Here is a 27,430-nt window from a genome sequence, read left to right as displayed (position 1 = left end):
CAAAAATGCAGAGTGTGTGGATAACTAAATATATTTTGCTGTTTGTTATGAGAACCTAATTTCTGATGGATGCATGCATAACCTGAGACATAGACAACTGATGGAAGCAAACAGCAGTGGGTGTGAAGTTGCCCACAGATGTACACTATGTTTCAGTGCTGTATTTAACGGGGAGGGCTTGTTCAAACTCTTCAGTATTTTTACTGAAACGACAACATGACAAATTAAACTGTGTGGTGGGTTTTTTAGAGTCTTTAATAACTTTTGATTTTAGAAGTATCATTGTTGTGAATCTTTGCCGGAAAGGACAGGTGATGAATGAAAGCATCAAGTGTGTCATCTCTAACTTGTACCCATTATATGACAGACTGTCATTTAGCAGTTTTCCTTCTCTGTTCTAGGCTGCTGTAAGTAATCAGTCAGATAATAAAAGTAGCAGCAGCAAAACAAGCACACTGCAGAAATCTACAACTCAAGAAGGAGAGAAGAAAATTGAGACTGCTGCGTCAAGACTAGAAAGAAGGGAGCATCTAAAAAAGTCGAACACCCTTCCAACTTCTGTGACAGGTACAGTTGAGAGACTGAGAGATTGAGATTCAGTCCAGGAATAAGGAACTTCAGAAATGGTATTGCATGTTTTTGAGAAAGTGAATGAGAGGGTTTCCTTTCCCTCATATACTACTGCTAGAATTACAAATGCATTTCATAGAACAACACAACTTATTCCCATCTCATGTGCTGGCCATTATGATAGAAATACATAATTTTAACAGACTTTTACCAGTCCTTACCATGTTATTAAGGCTGCACTGCTGCAATTCCTTAGAATTGCCCCAGTTCAAGTTAACTAAATTAGGCTGTCTCCCCAAGCCATATTCAACAGTATTTTTGGAACATGACTAATGCACATCAGAGGGATCTGATTTACCGTAAATTGCAACAGCAGTACTGTTTTGCCTTTAGGTTGGGGGATAGCACAGACAGGGAATGATATTTAACTTGTAAAAATATATTTGTGCAGGAAATGAAGCATGTTGTGTTCTCACACCTCCCAGTTTGTCAAGGAGAAATATTCACCCCCCAATATTGAAAATAAGTATTCTCATTTGAAAAATGCAAAGGATAATCAATTCAGGTGAAGGTAGTCTGTTACTTTGCTTCTAGGATTTTTCCCTCCCAGTCAAATATTTGGCATGGTGGCTTGGAACCAGAACCTACTGATTTATCTGTCAGTTCAGTTTAGCTGAAACTACCCCATATTGAAAAGGCAGGCAAATTAAAATAAATACTTCCCCAAAGGGCATAATAGTATTTGGGGTGGCATGAGGTGATTTTTGAAATACAGACTTGCATATATTTCTCAGGTTAACGATAGTCCTAGGGAAAAGGTCTTGGAGTAGATAGGTGTTGAAGAAACCTTTTTAAAAGTTATGCTAGTAAAAAGCATTTTTGAAAGTAAATACATGTATCAGCTGCATCTATTCAGTAGCACTCTACACCAAGAACAGTGAAATGCAACTATTGAAAGCAATGAGGTGACTGAACTGATTTGTTAAAGGCTAAACCAGTGCTACTCCTGCATTGCAGGCTGTCCCAAACTGAAAAACCCCTATACCTGCCTATATTCAGTTGATTCAGCAGCTGCATCTTCACACTGCAGCTGCACACCAGAGCAGATGTCCCTGAGAACTTCACTTGGAACATCTTGGGTTGGCCAAATGACCTTTAAAGGTTCTTTTCAACCCAAAGCATTCTAAGATCTTACATAAATTGCCCAAAAGGTCCATGCTTTGCTGCGTTCCTGGTAAACTCCAAAGGGGCTCTATTGCAGCCCTACCCCAAAGACTCAGCATGGTGTTATTATGCTGTACATGGTCAGTGCTAGCAGAAATCAAACTCCATCACAATAGATGATGCCAAATTAGATCAAAGGCCCAAACCCTAATTATCCAAGGTCATTCTGTCTGCACTGGAGTGACAGTTCAGAAGGAAACTGAGGAAGAATTACCAATCTTGAAATACCTAAAGTGAAAGCACAGAACTCTATTGGCCCTTAAGAAATAGTGACTGGATTTCCCTGTGATTACTGACTATATTGGGAACCAGGCAGCCTTTAGTAACTACACATGTATACAAGTATTTGTGGGTAATAAGACTGATTTGGGCTTCCCACAGTTAGAAGAGCATTTAAGACAGAAGACCAGCCTAGGATATGTTTAAAATGGAAGTCTGCAGAGTCCTCCTCTGAGGACATTAAAAAACACCCAGCTTGAAGGTGGTGTATTTCGAAATTGCAGTTGCATCACATACAACAGGAACTGATAAGAGTGTGGGACCTTTAAAATAGTCTAAGTTACCATGCTATTTAAAATAATTACCTTTTCAAAGTGTCCATCTACAGAAATTGCTGCTACTACTGTTAATTTACTTGCAGATAAAAGATACATGATTAAAGATGCACTAAAAAGAAAGACAGAACTTTTTTTTGTATCCATGCAATTTTAAAGCTTCTACACAATTTTAAAGCTTTTATACATATTCAAAACCTCAGAATGAAATGCAACTAATAGTAATGGGGAATCTGAACATTTAACAAAAAAAATTGGCCCTTAAAAAAGAAAATGGGGGCGGGGGAGGGGGAAATGAGTGAGGAGTTATTTTGTAACTAAGATTTTTAGAGTTACTCCATATGTTTCAGACAGGATTCATTTCTATTCAGGTTGCTTTCAAGGGCATTCACTGTCTCAGAATTTATTTTCCCACTTGACCTCTACAATACTTCCATGGTTCTGCTCTGTGAAGTTGCTTCTTAGAAATTTAATTTGTTTGTTAAACACATTTCCTTATGGAAACAGCTGTTTGTCTTATACTACTTGGAAGAAAATGTGGCAAAGAGCCAGTGGGGGAAGCAGGTTTCTTTTTCAGGACAGTCTCTTGGGCAGGGTTAATTGAGGCAGGAAGCTATAGGATCACCTTCTTCACTGAAGAGGGAATCTGAATACTACTGAGTACATTTGGTTTACATGTGTGCAGCTGCTGCATTACCAAAGAGAAGACCCCTAGCTTTATTTCCCATTGTTTGCTATGGGGTAGATGTTATTATTTAAATAGATTATTTAAAGAGGGACACTAGCCAATTGGAAATATTTCCTTTGGATATCTCAAGGACTGAAAATTTTGTCCCTATATTTGTGACTTAGATTACTTGGCGTCACCTCTGAAAAAGGAAACTCATCTCCTCCTAACTTGATTATTTTGCTAATACAGTAAGATTTAACTGAAAGCGTTGGAAATAAGTATCTACTGTTACATAAAAGTGAAATCTCTAGAATCCTGCAACAAAGCGCAGGATTCAGCTAATGTTGGTTTATTTTTTTCCCTCTCCCTGTCCCATAAAAAAGTGGAAATTTCAGATTCTGTTCCACCAACCCCAGTGACAAAGGAGGTGGCCAAGAGATTCTCTACACCTGATGCTAACCCAGTGTCAACAGAACCAGCCTGGCTTGCGTTAGCCAAGAGGAAAGCAAAAGCCTGGAGTGACTGTCCACAGATCATAAAGTAAACTGTAAAGTTACATCTCTATTGCTGACTATTAATTGCTTTCTTTTATTTATTCTGCTTTTTACATGAGAAAACTGAAAATGCATGTATTGGAAGGACTGAAATCTGAACTGATTACCATTTTGCTGTAGCTCACTGTAAAGTCTACTCAAGTCATATATTCCATTGCTTTGACAAATAGCTAAAGGAGGTCATGGCAAAAATCTCACAGCCAGACTCTCTCAAAAACATAGAGAGGGCTCAGATACTGGATGTAAATTTTAGCAGGTATCATAATAAGGGCCAGAACAGGATAAGAGTTCAGACGCTTCTTAAATTCTGTTGGTATTCAGTTCTGGAATTTTAGATCTCTATGTTTGAGATCTCAGAAATTTTTTCAGAACTTCATTGTTGAAATTAAGGAAAGATGCATGTTTCCTTCTCTTAACTCATAATTTATTTAAACATGTTAAACTGTATGAACTGCCAGTTCTGCCTGCTATTTTAAAGCTTTTTCCCTAAGGAAGATCTTCAGGATACACTGTTCCACATGCAAATGATAAGTGATGGTACCATCCAAATGCTGAGGTAATTTCTTTCATCATAGGATTAATACACTACATCTATATGCCCTCACTTCTAAGAAGGAAACAATTAATCTTACTTAAAAAGCCACAATTTTTAAATAAATGTCATTAAGCTCTCAGAAAGAAGTCAGGGATTCACTGTTTCTTCTAGTCATTTGGGTGCATCACTGTTTGTGCTTGGCCATATTTATGCTGCATAGAGACAGTGATTGTGGATTACAACTTTAAATCAATTGACTGGAATTAAACTGCTCCTGTGCAAATGCAAATTCCTGTAGAATTTGTCTCAGGAAGTTCCCACAGGAGTAGGACTGACAGAACTGAAGTTAACTGAGAACTGAGAGGTAAGTCAGTGAGAGTTTTAGGAGTTTTAACTCTGCATTCTTCCTGATTTTACTCCACATGCAACTTCAGGCAGTTCAGGTAACTTCCTGTACTTTGACCAATATAGCCAGAACACTTCAAGAAGAAGTTTACTTACCCCATCTCAGGTATCTGATGTGGCAGTTGAACACTTTATTACTTCACGTAACTAAAACAGAAATGTCCACCCCCTCCCTCTTACAAAAAAAGGATAAAGTCCATAAATGGAATAAAAACGTCACTATCCTCAACATCCCACAGAAATCTCTAGGCCTGCATTTTAAAATGTCACCCTATTAAATAAATCAACTGAGTTTGTTTTACAAGGAAGACTTTAAAAAAATTTGAGTCTTCTTCTCACAACCATAAGGCTCAAAGGAACCTTTAAGCCTACAACATCATAAAGGGAGACATTTTCATGAAAAGAAATTACATTATAGAATGATACAACATATGCTTCATGGAAGTGTTTTAGCCAAACTGCTGTAAGCAGCATGAGAAACAGCATTTTAAACTACACAGGAAACAGAATGAAACCTGTTGTACACTCTGTTCCCAGTTTCAGCAAGAATCATTGGCAAGTACAGCCTTTCCCACCCAACAGAAAACGGGCTCAGTATCATGGTTACAGTAGCACAAACACAATGGATGTGTTAGATCGAGTACATGTGCAGCAGCAAGATGGGCTTTCTTGGGTGTCTTAAGCCATCAGTTTTGCTCAGTTTCATATATAAAACCAAAATCTCTAAAGTAACCTTTACCAGGAACATAAGTAATATGTTTTAAGCAGAAATGAGACAATGCTGCTCTCAAATGCTTGGGAAAAACACCCACCTTAATGCCTTCAAAATTCAAAGAAAGAATTGGGCCTGTAATTCCTTTTGCTCTGATAGTACCTGGAATTAGTGCATCCTAAAGTTAAATTTATATTTTTCCAAGTTTGTTTGCCTGCAGTATGGATATGTAATAACTAAACTGCCTGAAATTCATCTTTACAATTATTTATTGGGAGGGGGAGCCAGGTAGAAATACAGAGAAGATGAAGTAAATCAGGATTAAAGATACTGGTATTCTGAAAAGCATAGCAAAATTAGGTGCTATTGTGCATGACATAAGGATGCAATTTTCCAATACAATCCATTTATAGCACATAGAACAGAGCTTTCATTAAGGATGGTCCTAAGCTAAAGCTTCAAAGCAGAGTTTTTTTCCAACCATAAAGGTATCTAGTGTAACAATGGAAACTGTATTATGTACAGTACTAGATGGAAACATTTCTAAAGCGTACATGTGCAACAGTAACATTTCATGTTAAATTAACAAAGATTTGCACTAAATACCAATGAAGTGAAGTTTTACTTTGCTTTAGCTTTGTTGCAGCCATTTCTGATAAAGTATTGGAAATCTGTAAAAATAAATCCAAAACACTACTACCCAGTTTAAAACAGCGAAAATGTTTTAAGAACCGAATAAACCACTATGTAGAATATTGTCTCAATTTTTTGTAACTTATACAAACACAAAATACCATTTCTTTTGACAAGGTTATATATGATTAACCTCTATGTTCATATAGTAATGTATAAAAACTACAAGATGTATAATTGTGGGGTATTTGTTGTGTACTTTTTTAATTTTTCAAATGTTTTAAAGTGCAATTGTTTATTATACTGTCATTTTAAATCTTATTAAACTATAACCTGGTCAAAATTATCTAATCATTGATATATGTCCTCTGTGTCTCATTTTGCTAATCATGTAGTTCAGGTTTGCCTTACAAATAGAACCTTTTACAGTGCTACAACTCAACTACATACTACACAGGATTCAAAGTAGATGAGAGCAAGTAAGGTAAGAGTTTCTACTACACTTCTTTCAGAAGACTCTTAGGAAATGCTCTCAGTAAAGTGTACTTTTGCCACTGCAAGTATTTGATTTTCATTACCAAGACCACTGGTACTTTTTTCTAAGGTGTTAAAGAATACAAAACCCAATTTACACCACCTTTTATTAATCGTTCTTGTGAAAACAAAGTAAACAGTATTCATTCAAATATTTTTAAAAACTATTTGACAGTGGTTAATTTGAGCAGTGCACACTTCATCTTAGAACTCATACTGTTTCTGTCATTGAAATTTAATAAATATTTATAGTGTTATTTCCACTTTAGAATACAAGAGGCAACTCCTACTGACTTCAATGGAGTTTAGGTATATGCTAGATTAATTAAACCATGACAGGCCTATGTCCACAAAACATGATCTATTCTGTTTGTACAAACAGTAGTGACCTGTAGTAAACAGGTCACTCCTTCCACGTATATGAAATTCAGGCTTTGTCTCCAGAAATCAAATTAAAAGTTAGATTCAAAAAAGGACTTGTGTTAGCTTGCCTGGCACAGAAATCTTGACAGACAGATAGACAAACACTAGTCTGGTGCAAGGAAGAGCCAGGCACAGGCGAGGAGGGACTCAGAGAAAGCAATTCACTCCTCCCTCGGAGATAAGCCTACTATCCAAGCTGTGGAATGTGGCACCTTACACACTTTGTCCCCTGTCTGGCAAGGTGCTGAGCAGCCATCCTCTCTCCATCACTGGACACTGCCTGATGCAAAAGCCCACCTGATAAGCCTGCAAGGAGCATCTCTTGCCTGCAGCAAAATAGGCAGAGGGGTGGAGAGCACCTGTGAGCTCCCAGTTTACAAATGTAAACAATAACAAGGAAGCAGCCTAACATCTTAGCTGTTACTTTTCCCTGCTATATACAGATCCAGACAATAAACATAATCATTTCTACAGCCAACAACAAGCTTTGTTCCCCATACTACAGGCGAAGAGAAAACCTCGCCTGGAAGCTTATCTACTCCTTCTGCTGTTCCACTCTTGGCATTCAGGATCCACACTCTGCCATCTGTAGATACTGCTGCCAGGAGAATTTTGTTATTTAAGTCATCACTTTGGAAAACGAATGGTGTTCCATATACACTTGAAGTGGCTTCAAATTTCCACAGTAAATTACCCTCCATGTTACAGCAGTAGATAAAGCAGTCATGAGAGCCAAAAAATATTTCTTGCTTAGTTAAACTTGAGAGGCATGGAGATGAAAACACTGGCCCATTAGTGGAAAATTGCCAAACCTACAGAAAGAACATAACCACCCATTATCAAAGGCTTTTTACATTATCACTTTTACAGCAACTGTAATTTCTTAATAGACTCGTTGTTGATAGGAGAACATTTAATTTCAAAAGCATACTAGATTTCAGTGAGGTCTAGTAAATCTTTGTCAAATTATAAATAAGGTTTTACACAGAGAGTAAGCAATAAAAGTCTCATAAAATAGATGTGGAAGAGGGAAGAGTTACTACCTTCAGTGAGGCCCACATAAAAATGGCCAATTTGGGAAAAGAATATTCTTGGGCTGTCGTACAATTAGTAATGAACATCAAGAATCCTGTTAATATGTCATTCTTTGCCAGAAAGGCATATATTCCTTTTGGGATACAGATTTTCTCTGCTTATGTTAACAACGTGCAGATCCCTCCTCAAGAGAGTATCAGGTCTGCAACACTGCTGCAAGCAGAGAGCAGTGCATGGATGGATTAACATGTATTTTATAATCAGAAAAGGCTCAGGAATTGCCATAAATACTGCATCTCAGGCTAACAAATGAATGGTGTCAGTTGTTTACCACCAGATACAAACTACATTTATCTCTGAGGAACTAAAAAAATACGCTTAATTCAATGTGAAGGCTTACAAAAATTTCACCAGAATTATGATTTGGCAGTTTTTTGTGACAAATGCATAAAAATTATAAGAAACCTTTACTTCTGAATAACCACTATCTTACAGAAGAGACACCTTAAACCTGCTTGGAAAGCTCCAAATGAAATAATTTCATTTGCTGACACTAAACTTGACAATTTACTTTGGGTATTAGGTCTGAACTAGAAGTTCTCTTACTGCATCAGGCAACTTGAGTTTGTGATTTTGTCATGGACTATCCTAGGCAAACAGTTTTTCTACTTTCTCATCTCTAACAACAGGCACTTCTATTTGGTTCACAAAAAGGTACATGTCAATCATTAAGCCTCAGAAACCAGTCCTAAAAAATCTTATTCAGGGTTTTGTGATGGACATTATAACCCAACAACACTTTTACCTTTTCTCCAGAATGAGTGTAACAATATAAGTTTCCATCCACACACCCAATACAGATGTAATTCTCATTGCAGTGAGGAGAGGAGAAGAGTGGTTTTCCAAGGTTGCTTTTCCAAATCTTACTCCCCGTCACCTGTAAGTGGGAGCATGGAAAATCTGATGCTTAACACAACTGTAAGAAACAGCACAAAACAACCCTTCCATCACTGCCTGACCCAGCCCTTATGTAGTGTGGAATAAAAAGCCAAACCCCCAAACCAAAACAACAACAACACCACCCACACAAAACAAAAATGTGATCAAAACATAATTTTCTTGCTTGCCATAGGCAAAGTAATAATGATAATTAAGAGTGTATTAGCAGTACTTCTAATAAATGCCAGATTCAGTTTTTAATTTCATTCCCAGCTGCTCAGTATGTGACAATGACCAATGAAGCAGAGATACCTTGGAATCAAGTTACATTGATACTCTATGACATGTTGCAACTCACTATCTATGACTATCACAATGCATTCCTACTGTATCTTGCTCATTCCCCAGGAATTAGGATTATTCACAAAAATAGGAAGGCACAGACTCACTTTTGGGTGGGTTTCTCAACTACCTCTTACTGTGGATTATAGAATAAAAAAATATCTTTTCTTAAGCACAGTCCACTCTTGCTGCCAAACCATGCACTGGTTTTCTAATAGCAGACTGGTTACTACTGAGGACAGTTGTAGTGGGCAGAAGGTAAACGTGATTAGGATTGATGCTCTGTGTTGTGTGAGTACAGAAACAGTAACAGCTGCTTCTACTCCCTGCTCCTTTTTATCAGGCAGGACCAGCTGTAAGCCAACAATGCCTCAGAAAACCATGAAATTGCTCCACATCTATCAAGAATGCCATTTCCCCAGTGCAAAGAACAGAACTGCACACTGAGATTAAAAGGACAGCTCTTAAATATGGGGAGGGAAGCAGTAAGAAGAATGAAGGGGCTTCTTTCTGCATTCTGTTCTGATTTCTGTGTAGTTTTTTTTTTTTTTCCAATCCTACTGCCAAAGGAGGGGACAGGAAATAAATCTATATACTTGCTCTCACTCCCTGGTTACTGATACAGGAATGACAAGAAACTGACTGCAACTTTGGCCTTTGGTCAGCATGTGAATTCAACCAAGTCAGTTCAGTCCTCCTTATCACCAGGTGTATTTCTGAAGTGTGGGAAGTATAATAGTAACCCTGTATATCATTATAATGCCCCCCGAGTCAAAAATATTTCATGGTAACATATGATCATCTCCCCTTTCATTAGAATAGCAATCTTAACTTCAGAAATACATTTGGCTGAAAGACACATAAGCAAAGGTACATACAGGGTTAACAGCCAGTAATAGTCCTCCTAGTGTAGCAACATAGAGATGATGTGGAAAAGAACTTAGACAAGGAGATGAAAACACAGCTCCACCTTCGCAGTGTAACTTCCATACACACACCTTTTTCTGTAAGTACATGAAAAAAGAATAATAAACAATTTTTCAATTGGAGTTGGAGCGCATCATGTTTACAAAGACCTTTGAATGTCAAACATTATCAAGTACTGACTGTGTTTACTCAGCAAATACCAGTTAAGAAGTGAAGACAATCTACATGCCATGAAGCAACACGTGTGCCATTAGTTTCTCTTCCAGTAAATAAAATAAATTCAGCTAATGAAAATGCAGTATCTGCCCCTTTTATTTCCCATCTGCCTCCATCTTCTCATTTACAAGGTAAGATTGAAAACCACAGTTCTATTTCTAGCTAGACACCCTATTCTGAAACACCTATGGAGAACTTAATAACTAAGAAACTTAATATTTGGTTTCAACCAGGACTAATAGCACAAGAACCACAACTGAGAACACCACTAAAACTGTTTACTGTCACATAATTCTAACCCCACTTACAGCAGGCCTAACTTTCAGAAGTGTGATTGTGGACTCCTAAGAATACTAACACCAGTGGAACTTCTGGTGCACTATAAATAGTGTCTAAATTGGATATTTATTGTTCTACAAGTAAAAGTGAGCCAGTGTTCTTACATAAATATCCAAGGCATACACATGTTGGTCATGAGATCCAATGTAGACCAGTCCACTGGAAGGGTCTACAACCGCAGAGCTTTTCACAGCGTCTTCTGTGACAAAAGTCCAGTGTATCTCTCCATCACTGCTTTGAAGCACATACACCAAGCCATCATAACAACCTATGTGGAATAAAACATGATGGGGAAAAAAAGAATAATGATTATTTGAATTTATGCTGTGACTTATGCTGTTAGTTGCATCACTGCTGGAAAGAAATAGGATTATTCATAAGATTGAGTTTCAAAATATTTTCGAAAGCTCCTCCTATGGTTTTAGCTCAAAGGTTTCGCTGATACAGTCAAAGATGATTGTTCTGTGTGTTTTCTAAGTTACATTTAGAACATACTTATTTCACTATCCTTCCATCAAATTTTTCAGTAACAATAGTAGAAAACACAGTGAGTTGCTGAAAAGGGAGAACAGAAATTTTTTAAATTACCTCTTTGTCTAGGTTGTTTCTGAAAACAAAGGTGTTAAAAGAATAAAATTTGTAAGTTTTCTATTGAAAACCGAACTGCCATCATAGAAACTCCTTCATGTTAATGAAATATTCAATTTTATGATCAAGAGTGAACAGCAATCAAAATACAAACAAAAAGATGGCAACATTAGAGTTGCACTAAAAAAAGGTCACCACTTGGCCATCTGTGCTAACCAGTGACGTAGATATATTAGCTAAAAAGATGACACCAAGATAAATAATGGCAACTCTGCTGACAACAGATATGACAAAACCAAAAAAAATATCCAAATGTGTTCTTTACATTTCCAGAAAGAAGAGTCAAATGAGATAATTAAACTCTGTGAAAAACAGTATGAGGTACCATGTACTAATTTCTAACTCTATTAATTCAGCAAGACATTTAAGACTCCATTACCTTTCTATACTATTTTTCTTTCTAAAAATCCCATAAACAAGTTTAAATGTCACACCTTAATCTACCACTAAAAAAGAAACTGTAGCCATTGATTTTTCCTTATTAATAAACCAGGATATAATAAACCACAAGTGTTTATGTTAGATAAGCTCCATCACTAGTTATCATGAAACTTAAATTACTTCTTCCTTCTGTTTCTATTTTACAATAAATTAGGTCTGAGGCAGATGTGGAAGTTGATGGATGGAGGACAACCAGAGATAAGGAATGTGATTCTCTGTCATTCATCTTGTATTTAGCAGAAAAAAGAACTGAAAATGAAGGCTGAAGCAAAAGACATACCAACAACAATGAAATTTCCACACTTGGATACACAGGCAGAAGACTCAATACGATCTCCAAGGGTCTTCTCCCATTTTATTTCTCCCTGATCTAGACCAATTGCCTGCATTGCATGGGAGTGAGAGCCAATATACACAGATGCAGATACTGCTTCTTTAGCTGGTATTATAACCAGTGGTGATGCATCAACACATTTCCTTGTGTTTGACCTCCACCTCACACACAATGCCAGCTCTGCCACTGATGAATGACTACATTCTGCATGGATTTGCTGAACAGAGAAATGGTCATTTTTATTTGCCTTGTTTTCAAGTGTTAAAATTCTATTCTCCAGTTCAGACCCTTGCACATGGCTTTTCATTACAGCTGGAATCTTGGAATGCAGAGAGGAGGGCTGCTGTAGCAGTTCCACTCCTACCTGTACTGTATTTTTGGGCTGCATGGAAGACTTGGTGAAATTCATAGAGAAAATATGATTTCCTCTGTTCAGGGCAATAAATGGAATTAATCCTGAAGCTATCTCAAGACCTCTTTCAGATGTCAGTTTAATGTATTTTCCATGGAATTGCTCTCCACTGTTCCTTCTTAATTTTCTTTTCACAACATTGTCAGGATTCATTAATTGTTCTTCATCTGCAAACAGCATTTTAAGAATATGTCTGTAAACCTCTTCAATTGAGTGGCTGAGAATAACTTCAAGGAGTCCTGGCAGAGCTTTGCCTACTAACATCTCAATTTCTTCATAAAATCGTAGTGCCTTTAGGGAGTCTCCACCACTGTACAGAAATACTGCATCTTTAGAAATTCCAGTGGAATCACATGGAAGTCCAAGGACAGACTAGAGAAAAAAAGAGGGAAAGAGGTATCAGTCCATAGGTGTTATACCATGTCACACACATAAAACCTCAGGTGGGGTAGAATCCACCTGAACACCTAGAGGTCATGCTAAAAATGAGCAACTGAGAAAATTCACTACTCTGCAAAAATCATTGAAAAATGTTAATGCCAACAGAGGGACTGATAGAACAAGAATTGGGGAGGAATGAGGAAGTAGGGAGATACTAATTCTGTACTACAAAATGTCTTGCTCAATGCCAATTCTGCAGTCTAAAGAATTAAAGGGAATTGTACTATATATTGATTGGCCATTTTCAATACCATTTATCAATGACAACTTTGCAGATAAAACATAGATGTCTTTTGATAAAATCAGTTTAGGTGTTTTATTTTAATAACAAAGCTTATATAAACTGTTCTTTTTTACTTCTAAATTATTTAAGTAACCTACTTACCTACCTATTTTTGAAGTTATAAGCCCTTCAGTTCATGAAAGATTTTGCATTTGGCATTGTTACTACAACAAACAGCAATAACTGAGTCACCTCTCACCACACTCCCTTGTTATTAAGTCTGGATGTCAAATCCAAACCCTTTGGTTTTGGAAGCCACCTTCTCCTATCCATAATGGATCTAGGACACAACTAATCCCCTGGGTTATCACTTCATTAATGTGAAAAGGATTGGCACAGACAAATAAATACACTACATTTACTTGTTCAAGTCCTAGGCCACAGCTAATCCCGCTTTCAGGTGAAACTTGTAAATCCGCCTTTGAGAAACAAAGTAATACTGTTTGGCATCATATTTCAATACCCTGAAAAACAAGTCTTTAGCACAGAAATTTAGAAACAATCCAGACAGGCAGTCCAAGAGACAGTTGTGCAACTGCGCCATCTATTTAAAAAAAGGATTCTTCACTTTATAATTATCTTGAGAAATAAGAAACTCTACTAACACAGCAGCTAATTCTTTACAAAGTTCCCATGTCCCAGTTCGTTGTTTTCTTTAGTGATTCCTTCTTTTGGCATGTGAAGCAGCATTTAAAAAGCTACTGACATTACATCCTTTCTATGCTGATTGCTTACACCTCATAGCCTGCAGTTTTGTCTGATAGAGAAATAAAAATGACTCTCTCTTGGGCACTACAGAGGAACTATATTTAAGTATTAACTGAATAGAATAGAGCTGTACTGCTTAAATCTAGAGGCAGCTAGAATGTTCTGGTTGCATTAGTCATACTTCTTAAAACTATTTAATTCCTGACACATGTATAATGATCCACTTGCAAAGATAAAAAGGCAGCTCAAAATACTACCTTCCATAAATACTGCAATCTTTCCCACAATTCCTCTGCGTCACTCAGCTTACTGTCACGCCTTCTGGAGTTTAGATGGTTCTGGTAAATCTTGTTCAGTTCAGATATATCAACTTTGCCTTTGTAGAAAATAAAGGACGATTTTTTTTCATTGCTCGTTTAGTATTAGCACTTTCAAAACTTGCTCTGCCCAAACAGTCCCTCTATTCTTGTATGTGTTTCCTTATTCAGACTCTACTGCATCTGCATTTTTTTCCACAGTTGATCAACTACATGAAAACCAGTAAGGTTTTTGAAAATTTTCCCCTCCCACAGAATCCCACCTCAAGGCCTGCTTTTTCCTCAGCAGAAGGGAGGGTTCTGTTGCAGACTGCAACAGGAGCAAATGAGGTAAGAAATGTGCAGTGTTAAAACTAAATGGATTTTCCATTACTCTTTGACTCTCAAATGAAACATCATCAAGAAAACATAATAATACATGGCCATTATTTCCTACTAGGCATTACTTATCTAATGTACATATTCTAAAAGCATGAATCAGATACTGGATTTTGGTTAATAAAAAAATTAAAACAAGTGGCAAGGGTTCTTAATAGCTTCATTTACCGTGTGATGTTAAAGGCAAAGCTTTAATCACTACAATCTCATCAGGTACTGCATAAGCTGGTAGATGCTTCTGGAGTTCTTTAAGTGTTTCTCTCTCTTTAAAATCATCTTTGGGTAAAACAAACAGGATAAGTTTTTCCTGTTGGTACCAGGTAACTGCACAAGCTTCTACCTGGCAAAGATCTTCAGCAACCTGTAATTAAAAAACATTTGTCTTGTTCTGAAATGCATTTCATCAATAGAGTAAAAGAAGCAAAAAACAATGAAAAAAACCACACACCTTTAAAAACTGCATTTTTCTCACATTCCTACATAACATCCTATGAAATAGCTTCTTTTGTAACTGAAAGTTGTACTTCACATAAAAATAAACTCAGAGATATATGTATTATTTGCCAAATTTCCATGAACGAGATATAATCCAGGAATGTGACACTCAGTCTTGTAGAACAATCACTATACTCAGTACTTTTCAGATGTTTATACATTTTTCAATTCTTCTGGAAGAAACCATACAATAAAACAGATTCCCAAGAACTCAGAACAAACTCCTCCCTAAATTATGTGCTTAGATTCTTTATAATACACCCACCAAATTCCTTTAGACTCCTAAAAGTCATCTGAAAACAAGCAAATATCCATTTCTGATGATAACAGTGTGTTTCTTATATCTGCCTTTTTATAGTGGCTGTACTCTGTGGAGGTGAGCACTTACCTGCTGCAGATATTCAGTATTAAAACGTTTGCCGTGGCGTTTAATCTGATTGTCCTTCCGGCCCAAGAAGAACAACTTTGCATTCTCCACTCTTACAAAATCCCCTGTTTCTCTCATTGTACCCAGTGGCACAGTTATTTCATCATCAAGAAAGCAGACTCGTTCTTCACCACCTAGACAAAAAAAGATTGTGGTCATATATATAAAATAGCAAACTGTAAATGAAAATTATAGAGAGTGTTTTATCAAATTCTCTTAAAACTTTACCATGAATTGTAAGAAATATTGAAATATTATTATCAATGTCCAAACTTCTGCAATGTGCAGTTTTGGCTATGCAGTTAATTCAGATAATACACAGAAATTACTTCAGCTGAGAATGTCAAAATGCAAGAAGGGAAAAAGAAACCAATATAATAAAGGCATAGTCTGCAAATAAAATGATAGTACTTTCCTGTTCAGCATTCCAACAACCTAGAATACTATCAGAAGGTTCCCAGCCCAATCAGAACTTAAAATGCTACAGTAATCTGTATATCACAGGCAAATATCAAGTAAAATAATCAATATACTATTAAAACTCAATCAATTAAGAACAGCCTCTTAGAAGAATTAGAAACATAAAATAACCTATAAATATTTGTCCTTCGCCTTCAAGAACTGCAGATCCATTGGCATCTCTGACCTCAAGTTTTGTTCCAAGGAGCGGTGATCCCAAAGGTACAGGAAAATCTGTTCTAAATATATTAGAGAGAAATAGTAGAAGTCTTTCTCTTCTGAACATAAAACAACTGCCCCAGAAACCTGGTATCATGTCGATTTTTAAAAGACTGGCATTAGAGCAAAGATAGATACTTGATAATTCTTTCTACAAATGCTTCTTCTTAAAAAGGTATCAATTTATTAAAAATTAAAAAACTTTATCAGTGTGCATGGGTATCACTGATATATACCAGAAGACTCCACAGAACTATAAAAAGTAAGGCCTGAATAGACCCTGAAATACCCTGAGAGAACCCCAATCATTTCAGTCAACTTTTAAGTCTCCCAGATTGAAACATCCATCAAGTCAACCAACTTCAGCATGTGGAACTGCTTTCTAACTCATTTTTCCCTGCCTAATTTGAGCTTTTACTCTACTTTAATAAGTACAGTTAAGAAAAGTTCAAAAAACGATTTAGAAAACATTCAGTTCAGAAAAGACTGAAATACAAGAAACTGTCATTTCAATGTCATGTATCTATTATAGACTTCTCTGACCACCTCCTTCCTTTCCCTTCATTCTCCAGCCTCTTCAAGCAGTTGCAGGACCTCATTTATTGAATATAGAAGCTATTTCTGAGTGAGAGTATAGAATAATACATTTTCTTCAGTAAAGCAAAACTTAAAACTTAAAGCAACTTTAAATAACTTTGGCATGGATTCCAGTTCAATTTCTATTTTAAAGTATTACATTTTTTGTTTGAACTCAGAGAAAATTAGTTTTACATGAGAATGTAAGAACACTTCATGACAATCCACCATTTTTAGTCTTCAAGGGTTTAAGCACCAGGTTAATATATCACATCATTTGTGCAAACCATCCTTTTTTGTAGGACACATTTAACTCAAACTGCATGTATAATTATTATGGCATGGAATAATCACACATTTCAGAGAGAAAATTAAACAGTGAGATAATGGGAAGTACCTTTCATGACTCTATAAAATAACATGAAGGAAAAATGCCAAACAAGTCAGAAACTGAGTGAAATATGACAGAGTGATAAATGATGAAAAGCAAGTACTTCTTGAAGTTTAAATTACTGTGAAACCTTGGGTGAGCCACTTTGGACAAATTTCTGTCACCCACACTACTAAAATAGGAGAGTGGGGGCTGTAGTGGCTCATGAGACAATGGATTATTCTGTTTCTACATAAACCCAAATGTAACTTCTACCAGTATAAACACTCATGAGGACTCAGTAGCCCTGGTAACAGGAGACTGAGGTTCTATTTCTGGTAATTTTCATCATTCACATGCCAAGCCATTGAGAGCAGTGAATTTTCCTACCTAAAATCAGCACTAAAAACGTCCTCAGGAATCTTGTAGCAAGTGGCCCAGCTTGACACTTCAGTAATACCATAGAGATTAAAAATGCTTGTTTTGTTCTCCTTGTGCTTCCAACTTTTCAAGAGACTCAGTGCAGGAAATGCTTCACCACCAAGGGCTAAGACACGAAGTGAAGTATTTGCAGACAACACTCTTGATTTAATAATGTGAGCTCCAAACCTCCTGAGAAGTGTTGGTGTTGCCTGAATGATACATATTAAAAAAAAAAAAAAAGAGAAAACCTGTTACATTTTATCAGTGTCTGTGTACCTTTCTGGTATACAGCTGTATTATGTACTTTAAAACATCTACGTACCAGCCATCACAATGGTGTTTTGTGAGATTTTGTTTCTTATAAGGCCTTTAATGAATACTATCAGCATTAATCTATGTTCTTCTGCAAAACTTCTTCTTTACTCAGGTGTGTTATAGGTTCTCTTTTGTGTCTCAGTTATTACCTCAAGTGTATGCACATTAGTTCTGTTGTTAATTACTTGGAAACAGAAAGCAACACAGTATTCTCCCTATGTTATTGTTTGAGCCTTTTTTCCCTTCATTCCAGAATGTTACAGCAAAAATATATGATTAATGTGCATTCAAAAAATTTAAAGAACTTATATAATGCTAAAAATTCCTAGGATGTCAGATTCTGGGTTGTCCTTGATTTATGCAAATAGAACAGTTTATGGGAATGGGTTTTTCTCAAAGCTTTCACTAAAATAAGCAGGGAGAAAAGATACAAAACCCAAATCCTCCAAACCCAAACCAGTTTCCTTAAACAACTATTTCTAGAAAACTATTGGTGATGTAGAGCTCTTTCACTGAAAGGAAAAAAACAGTCAATCATTTTACCAGGCACATTTCACTCTCATTCTTGCCTACTTTTCTAGTAAGAGAACTGGAAAATTAATGGGATTATTTCTTACCAGGTTCTTTTTGTTCTAGTAATAGATGAAGACCATATTTTTTCAACCGATAATTTTAACATTAGTGAAATTTTAGCAACAAAACAAGGGAAAAATGAATACTCTTCCATCCCTCATAATTATTTTTGGATTTCTTGAGTCTGCTCAAAAAATTCAATGGGGAGAGGTAATGTCTTTCTATTTTTTAAGAAATATCATAAAATTACTCATCCATCAGTTAAGCTGTAAGGAGAACATTTTTATAAATAATTCAGCTGAGAAGCCCCTCCTTCAGAGATGAGGACAGTGGTCAAAAAAAACCCCACAAAAACAAATAAAACTTTTCTTAGAAAGTCTTTTCAAAAATGTTCATTCATGAAATTCTGCCCTTCTCTATTACTGCTTAACATGTTTAACAAATATATCTTTAAAAGTCTTAAAAGACTTAAAAAGTCTTAAAAGTCTTAAAAGTCTTGCTCATAGAGAGCAATATCTTAGAAATTTTTCTCCTAAAAGCAAATGAGCTAAACTGTACATGAAACTTGTGTATCATAGGATCATCTACACCATTTATAGCAATCCTAACAAATAAAAATAAGAGCAGAGAATAGTTACAAAAGATTTGTAACTAATGGAGTTTTTCCTGCTGTGGAATCTTCAGCCAACTACTCATTTATCTTAAATTGAAACCCTACAATCTCAACTACCACCATTGTTACAAAAAAAAAAAAAAAAAAGGGGAATGGAACAGGGTCTGGAAAACAAATCCTATAAGGAGCAGCTGAGGGAGCTGGGGGTGTTTATCCTGGAGAAAAGGACACTCAGGGGTGACCTTTTTGCTCTTTACAACTGCCTGAAAGGAGGATGTAGACAGACAGGGGTTGGTCTCTTCTCCCACGTAGCAAGTGACAGGACAAGAGAAACAGGACAGGACTACAGGTACAGGCCAGGCTTATTCAGCCATGCTGGATGCTTCAAGTAAATTTTGCAAACTTTAAAACTGTTAAAATTGAAATCATATAGGAGAGGATCTATTTTAGGACATAAGAGATGGATGTAGCCTCATATAAGCAGGTGACATGAAAACAGTAAGTATTGCTCTGAAATCAATTATTACCTTGTTCTCATTATTGTAAAAATGACAAACATTTTACCACCCTATTAGGACAGGTTTAGTTGTACTGTTAGCATAAAAACTAACATTAAAACTTGTTTATGACTAAATACTCCAAGATCAAGCCCACTAAAAAGTGCTTAAAATGTCTTTAACAGTTTACTCTATTACCAGGTTCTTCAGAACAAAAAGTTTAATTAACAGAATAATTCATTTAATTCTTAATAAGTAAAGGTTTTTTAAAATAATCTTCAGCTCAGTGTTTTCTATGACAAAATGTTTGAGGTTTTGATCAAATGGTAATTTTCTAGACAGCTAACAGCTGTTTGTCTACAACAAAAAGGATAGCTATATTGCCTTTGAGCAAGAACACTCCTGTCCTATTAACACTAGATTCTAGGCTGATAAAAAGTGGTACCCATCAGCAAAAGTGAGGAGCAAGACACTGGAGACACATAATTTTGCCTACCTGCAACACTGTCACGTGGTGGTGGTGAAACAGAGCAGCAGAGAGCTCCACAGGCATCATTTTAATGGTGTTTGGTATGATAAGAATAGAGGCTCCACTTGTCAGAGCCATGAACAATTCAACCACAGACGGGTCAAATGTGAGAGGAGATGCCAGGAACAGCACATCATCCTGTGTGATCTCAAATATGGATCTAAAACAAGAAAGCAAGGAATTACAAATCTGACGCATGCAGTGAAAAACCCTTCCCAACTAAAAGAATGAAAGCATGAAAGAAATGCATTAGCCAAGCTCAGATCTTAAAGGCTCTGAATATATAGACATGTAATTTGAGCAAGAGCTCCTGGACTGTAATTGTTGATTTCACTAATGATGTGCTTTATGAAGATACCCACCATATTACACACCAATAGAGTTCACAGAAAGGTATATTTTGAGTAGCAGATGCTCATTAAAAAAGGATAAATATAAAAATAGAAAAAGCAAAGAAGAAGAAAGGAAAAGACAAGACAGGAAAAATATTGTATTTTCCATAATAATTTATTTAATATGAAATGAAAGAGAAGATATCTGGCTAATCTAAAAAAGAATTATGAATTAAGAACTACAGAACACAGTAACTATAACTGTGAACAAATGATTAATTTTATTTTCTATTTCTTTTACAGATGATGGTACAAAACTTAGAGCAACAGTGCACTATTTGAAACACAGCCCCCAAAACCAAAGGCAAAGCACCATTTAAGTATAATACTGATAGAGAAACAAACTGTTATATGAGTCTACTTGGAACTAAAAGCAAAAAACCCACAAAGGTGGATAAGGAGGAAGAAGTGAAGCCACGTCAGCAAAAACCCTATGTACACTCCTCTGAAGTATTACACAAAAATCCTAAAATTTGTAAAAGCATTTGAAATGAAAACTGAAAACCACACTTACTTACTTAAGATGCTGAATATTAGGCACTATGCATTTATGAGGCACTCTGACTATTTTGGGGATCCCTGTAGTTCCTGATGTATGCAAGACATATGCTACAGTGTCTTTCTGGCCAGCATCCATGTATCCTGCTTCTGACGTTTTTACTTTGGTTTGGTCTGGGCAAACTCCTGGCTGTGAGTTACCCACAGCTTTGGAAGGTTCACATCTACTTTTCATATTGTCTCCTTCTGAACTGAAATCAGTGTTGCTTGAGCTCATTTGGAAGAGAGTTAAACCAATATGTTCTATGGCAGAGGAATTGTGGTAAAACCAGCCAGCATGGGACATTTGGAATTTCTGCAAGAGAAAATGAACAATTCAAAAAGTGGAACTCAGAAGGCACTGTTGTTATTTCATGCATGCAATGAAACAAAAGCCAGCATTTCATACAAACAATTCTGATGTTTCACACCTCTACTCTAGGAGGACACACGTCAGACAGTTATAAGCTCATGTATTTCTACAAATTAACTATGAGTGAATGCACACTTCATAAATGCAAAATAAACAGTTATCTGAGCAAATGGAAAAAGGAAATGGAAAATATAAAAAAAAAACACTGCAGAAGACCAAGGAATCTGAATTGCAACTTGTCTATTCCCTTTGTAATGAGTGAGGGTATAAGATTTGGGATGAGTTAGACAAAGAGAAACCCAAGTATTAAATGCAGGAGCTTTTTTAACTACTGCAGATTTCCAACTCTTAGCATTGATATATAAAGAAACAAGTCTGGAAAAGTCTTCCAATATTAGTGCCCAACAAGGTTGCCTGAACAACAGTGTAACAGGAAAGAAGGCAATTATTTTGAAGAACAGAGAAATATTTTGTACTTTTGATTTTAAAGATGTTCCTTTCTGAATAAGAAAGACAACCTTTTGCCATGAAAAAACAAAAGCACTCCATCCAAGCTAATTAAAACAGAATTCAATTTGCATATCTATATGTCTAAATTGCCCTTTAATGATTCCTATAGAAGCCTGAACACTTACATTTATTTTGTCATTCTCAACAAGAACATACTGCAGGTTGCTTTTCCTCATGAAGTAAGTAGATATGGTTGGTGGTGCATCTGGATCAATAGGTGAATAGGCAGCTGGAACTTGAAGGATTCTAATAAAAGACAAATGTTTTAAAACAATTTAAAAAAATAAGAAAATCCTCTTAGATTTTGCTAAAATTTCTTTTATTACCTTTATAGTTGCCTGAGCTAGAGAATATAGTTATAACATGACTTTTAAAGATCTTGTTGGTAACAAAGTAAGATGAAAATCAGTGTTGCTTTTTGGTCTTTTACAGCAAGGGAAAAGACTAAAGCTAGATGAAAACATTCAATATTATTTCAGGCCAAGCAAGTCAGTGATGACAAAAGGTATCACTGACATCAACAGCATCACATTCTAAAACCTTCTGATATTGACTAGAAACAGAAATAGAACCTTTCCATTTACCCACATACAACACGTATAAACGTATTCTAAAAAGCAACAAAACCCCGCAGGCTGAAAACACTTTCCTATGAGTGCAAAGAATGCAGCCTAAGAAAATCTAAGCAGGCCCTGGGATGCCTTTCCTACAAGGCAGGCGGAGGAGCTCCAAGTCCTGGCGCTCCTGGTCCCTGCCCCGCACCCTCCAGTGGCACTCCTGGAGAGCCACAAGCGCTGAACCACCCCCAAAACTCCACATCTGCTCTGCTGTTGGGTTCTGTACTGTACAGAACCCAGTATGTCCTGTACTGTAGGTACAATTTATTTATTATGCTTCCTGTCTGTGCAAGAGGTTTGTCACTGCAGTAGCACCAAGGTCTGGAAGGGAGACGTGGCAAGGGCAGCATCCCGATGCTCCTACAGCTCCTGTGCCGGCAAGCGCTTCAGCCTGCCCTGCATCACACAGCGTTAAGAATCAAAGAGCCCCAGCACATCCATCCCCCTCACACAGCAATAGAAAACTGTTACACTCAGTTCACTGGGATACAGGACAAATCAGACAGCAAGGGACATCAGTGCGACCTCCTGCTCAGGCAGAGCCAGCTGTGACAGCAGACCAGGTTGTTCAGGTCTTTGTAGAGTCAGGTTCTGAACACCTCCTGAGATGTGCCTGCACAACATCTCAGAGCAACCTGCTGCACTGGGGCAGAAGCATTTCCTGACTGGTGAGAAAGTTCCTCAGTGCTTGTGGGGGGTTTATGATTACACTGCTTTCTCACTCCACTGAAATCCTTATCCTCCACTGTGGTACCTCTTCTGCTGCCATTCTGTATTTTACATGAGGTGCGAACAACAGGAAGATACCGACGCAGGCCATGCCCCTAGGAAGCACAACTGCTGCTGTATTCATCAGCTGAAAAAAACAGGCTTGTGATCCTGTAATTGTCTATTGCATCATAAATGCTAGGAATACAAAAGATACCTATATAAAGGATACATGGAAATTAGACATTTCTAAAATCAGCAGAAGCAAGATTTTAAAAATTAATGGATTATCATAAGGGTTGAGATCACAAGCATTTCAACTTCCTAGCTATCAGTTAATTAACACCACTTTAGTGTTACAATGCCTATTACTTCTTTCTGTAATATTTATAATGGAATATTAAATGTATGTTTATTTACCTTAAAACATGGAATTTGCATTCAGAACATCCTTCTTTTTATAGCCAGCAAGACCATTCATTAAAAAAACTTGCACAGTCCTTTTCTCAATAGATGTTTTCAGATCACTTCCAGTTTTAAACAAGCAGAATAAATATGCTGGTCATTAATTTTTTCGTATTTCTATAAACATGTTAAATCACTTTTAAAGAAAGGATGCAGTTACAGACAGTTTACAGCTTTAAGGCTTAAGATTCAGAAATATTTCAGCAATGGCTTTTCAAAAGATTGTCATATTTTCATCTTTTTCCCTAAATGATGCAAGACTCCAGCACTGGGATGGCACTACTATGCTATTACAACAACATTTTTGTTGTTGTTAAAAATATAAACAAACTGCAAAATTTGCTTTAACAGAGATAACCCTTAAAAAACCAACACAAAAGTGCAAGCATTCAAGCCATTACCCTAAGATCCAAGAGGGCAGGTTTATTCCTGGATAGCAGTAAAGGCCTATTTCCCATCTGCCTCGTAGGTCACAGTGCTTCTGAAGGAAAGCTGTCAGCTCCAGGGCGAGCCCCAGCAGGGCGGCGTAGGTGCGCTGTGCCGGGGGCTGCCCGCGGCCCCCATGGAAGCACACCGCCGCCCGGTCCCGGTGCAGCCCGGCCGCCCGCGCCACCAGCTCCGCCAGCCTCATGGCGCCCGCAGCGCCCCGCTCCTGCAAGGGGAAAAATCACGCGGTTTTGAAACGTTAAACGTTTAATAGTAATGAAATGGTTATAAGAATAGCAATGCAATTAGAAGAATAGTAATTTGGACAATTTGAGTTAGGATAATATGAGACAATAGAGACAAAGAGTTACGGATGTCCGGGTAACTTTTTCTGGGCAGCATGAGCCTGAAAAAGGACACACGTTAACAAAGGATTAACCCTTAAAAACAATAGTCTTTAGGATTAACCCTTAAAAACATGTTGCATATTCATACACTTCATACATGATGCATAAATTCCATTCAAATACAGGATTCGGTCTGGTCATCGTCAACTTCTTCCTCTGAATCCTAACAGCGCCCTCAAGGCGGGAAGAAGTTCGTTTCTTCTGATAAGAGGGCAATAAATTCTTTTTCCCTGAAAGATTTAGGTGTTCTGTGGCTGCTATTTCGCTGCAAGTCCTTTCTTTAAAAAACTATCATACATAACATAGTTTCTATTTTAACATTTTTATAACTTAAAACTATATTTTACACACTACTTAAGAGAATACAGCATTACTTTCTAACACAACACATATAATATGCGTTTTAATATTGCGAAAAGCCAATCATAAAATACGCATTTTTCACATGCAAGAACCACACAGCAGACACCGTCTCACTTTAACGCTTCAGTCGAACTACAAAGGCACACAAAACACCACCAGAAAGGAGGGAAAAAAATAAGATCCATGGCAGAGAATACACAGCTCTACCACGCCTCAGACTGCAAAAAGTGCAAAGCTGGATTCTTGACTTGTACTGAGGTAGTTTGTTCCTCACCGCTACAACTTTATTTTTAAAGCTGGGCATCACTGAATTGATAAATTCATTAACACAGCTCAATTAATTAGTAACTCTTCCAATGGAATTGTGAAATACGATTCCTTCCTTCACTAGCAGAAACCCTCAACACGTGAACTTTTGGGGCACTGCTCGTGCTGGTGCCCGTTTCTGCCCCGCGAGCCCTCCCGCCAAGGCCGGACCGGTGACCGGACGAATCCAGGCTTTGGGCCCCGCTCTCCTCTTTGAGGTTACCCCATTTCCACACGGGACCGACACCGGACGGACACAGACCCGCGGCTCCCGGAGCTCCTCGGGATCCCCGCACGCGGCACTTCCGGATGCCCTCCTGGCCCCGCCCCAGCCCGCCAGCGGCGGCGCCTCCGATTGGCGGGACGCGGTAATGCCGCACTCTCATTGGCCAGCGGCCGTCGCGCCGTTTAGGTACGCAACAGCAGCGCCTGCTCCGTCAGAGCCATGCGCCATTGCTTCCTGAAGGAAGGGGGGAGAGAGAGAGAGAGAGGGGCACAGCGAGCGCGCCAAATCCTTCCCCGCTGCATGCAGACATGGGAAAGGGGCTAAAAACAAATACAGGTGGCTCGGGCGAAGGGCAGGGTTCTTCCCCTCACTTTCACAGTTCACTCGTCTCGGTCCCCGTGTGTCCTCCCCCTCCGGCATAGGAGGTGGTACGGGCCTTCCTGCCGGAGGTACCACCATAGGCGGGCGGGGATGTCACGTCCGGGCTGCGGGACGGGCCCTGCGCCTTTCCTGGTGCTGGGAGCAGGTGGACGCTCGGCCGCTCCAGGAGCGGTCCCTGCAGCAATCCCTGACTATCCTCAGGGGCGGCCCGGCAGCCAGCCCATGCCCGGCTCCCGGGGGGCGAACAGGGAGCGGGGAGAGGCAGGGGCTGGGCTTCCCCCCGGATACGGTTCAGGGCGGCCAGCGGGGAGTGAGGGTGAGGGCAGCGGCAGCCGTGATGGGGTAAGGGGCACCGGAACTGCCCTGGGGGCTGCGTGCTGATTTAATGACTCAAAGTCATAGAGCCATGGAATATTAATGATTGGAAGGGTCCTTAAAAATCCTCTACTTCCAACACCCTGCTGCGAGCAGGGACACCTTTCACTGGACCAGGCTGCTCAATGGCCCATCCAGCCTGGCTTTGAGCACCTCCCGGGATGGGGCATCCACGCCTTCTTTGGGCAGCCTGTGCCAGTGCCTCTCCAGCCTCACAGGAAATGATTTACTTTGCCTTCGAGGTGTCACTAAAAACCCCTGCACATGGTGCCGGTGATGCCTCGGGGAGAGAACGAGAAGGCCAGTTCATAGCCATTTTTAATGTTTGCATGGGAGAAGTTAGAGAACCAATGTGCAACTGTGCCAAACTATCACTTAGAGAATGTTTGTCACATTCTCTAAGTGATAGTTTGGCACAGTTGCACATTGGTAATACAGCAGGAATGGTTTCACAGTAAAATATTAATGCAAATAGCGACACCTAAAGCAGCCAGAGTTTTCTTCAGCACACTCACTGGTGTGTGTGATGGCTGTATGTGATTCTGTCTAGTAACCTGAAGCATAAAACCAGCTGTCAGAATAGAATGACATTTAAAAGTATCTCCTCTTTAACTTAAGATTTTGACAAATACATAATAAAGATTCAGCATTGCAGTGCATCCAAAAATTACATTGTTCACAGTAGCAGACATAATTTCCTTTCCATAATGTGGAGGGGGGTAAAAGGCAACAGGACTAATTTTTTTTTGAAATTAGAATTATGCGACCCAATGCTCAAATCACATTAATTAGTGATAAAACAATTATTAGGAGACTTCAAAAATAGCATTTTGTTCAAAGCACATTAAAGAGAATTTGCACAAGTTTCATTTCCAGTCCTGTGGACTATTTCAGACAGATAGACTTCTTACACTGTGCATCTAAATGTTTATCTCACATATAAAGGGCTGTTTTTTTGTATTTGTATTTGATGTATTTGTAATCTAAGACCTCAGCTTAGCCCTTCTAAAAATTATTTTCTTTTGATGGTGGGAAATAAGAACAGTGAAAAATGTTCACAACAGTTTTCCTGGTTTTTTTCATACTCTTTCCTGGTTAACCTGGAAGAGGGGGTGGTCAGTGTGCAGGCCTGTTCTGGTTTTGTTCAATTTACTGTCCAGATGGACTGTTATGGTTCTTTTAACAAACCAGACTTGCTAATTAGAAGAGATCCACATACATCCCCCAATATGCAGGTCTGGGTGCTGATGAAACCCCATGCTCATCACATCTAG

At 38.1% G+C, this 27,430-nt stretch overlaps 2 protein-coding genes across 9 annotated transcripts in view; one reads left to right on the top strand and one right to left on the bottom strand.

The window, feature by feature from the left end:
• CRACD (capping protein inhibiting regulator of actin dynamics) overlaps window positions 1-6,215 on the top strand; it is a 130,068-nt gene extending 123,853 nt beyond the window's left edge. For all 5 annotated transcript variants that reach the window (XM_054632673.2, XM_077177506.1, XM_077177508.1 and 2 more), the window contains 2 exons: window positions 402-567; window positions 3,402-6,215. In XM_054632673.2, coding sequence (XP_054488648.2) covers window positions 402-567; window positions 3,402-3,562 — 327 coding nt within the window. In that variant the 3' untranslated portion in view covers window positions 3,563-6,215. The remainder of the gene's footprint in view (window positions 1-401; window positions 568-3,401) is intronic.
• On the bottom strand, window positions 3,383-25,531 carry AASDH (aminoadipate-semialdehyde dehydrogenase). Of its 4 annotated transcripts, none has more exons than XM_054632675.2 (15): window positions 25,398-25,531; window positions 24,074-24,324; window positions 22,008-22,128; window positions 20,981-21,315; window positions 20,038-20,230; window positions 17,511-17,752; window positions 16,088-16,194; window positions 15,458-15,630; window positions 14,743-14,935; window positions 14,137-14,255; window positions 11,982-12,819; window positions 10,717-10,880; window positions 10,009-10,134; window positions 8,655-8,786; window positions 3,383-7,626 (listed from the first exon to the last, which is right to left on the bottom strand). In XM_054632675.2, the coding sequence occupies exons 2-15, from the start codon at window positions 24,301-24,303 to the stop codon at window positions 7,228-7,230; spliced, it is 3,372 nt and encodes a 1,123-aa protein (XP_054488650.2). In that variant the 5' UTR covers window positions 24,304-24,324; window positions 25,398-25,531; the 3' UTR covers window positions 3,383-7,227. The 4 variants fall into 4 exon arrangements, with proteins under 4 accessions (XP_054488650.2, XP_077033627.1, XP_077033626.1 ...); XM_077177512.1 differs by having other exon boundaries at window positions 25,437-25,521; XM_077177511.1 differs by having other exon boundaries at window positions 24,594-25,484.
• Between the last annotated feature and the right edge of the window lie 1,899 nt (window positions 25,532-27,430).

The sequence above is a fragment of the Agelaius phoeniceus genome, chromosome 4 (genome assembly GCF_051311805.1).
Source record: "Agelaius phoeniceus isolate bAgePho1 chromosome 4, bAgePho1.hap1, whole genome shotgun sequence".
Taxonomy (NCBI): Eukaryota; Metazoa; Chordata; class Aves; order Passeriformes; family Icteridae; genus Agelaius; species Agelaius phoeniceus.
This window is presented reverse-complemented; position numbering and strand designations above follow the sequence as displayed.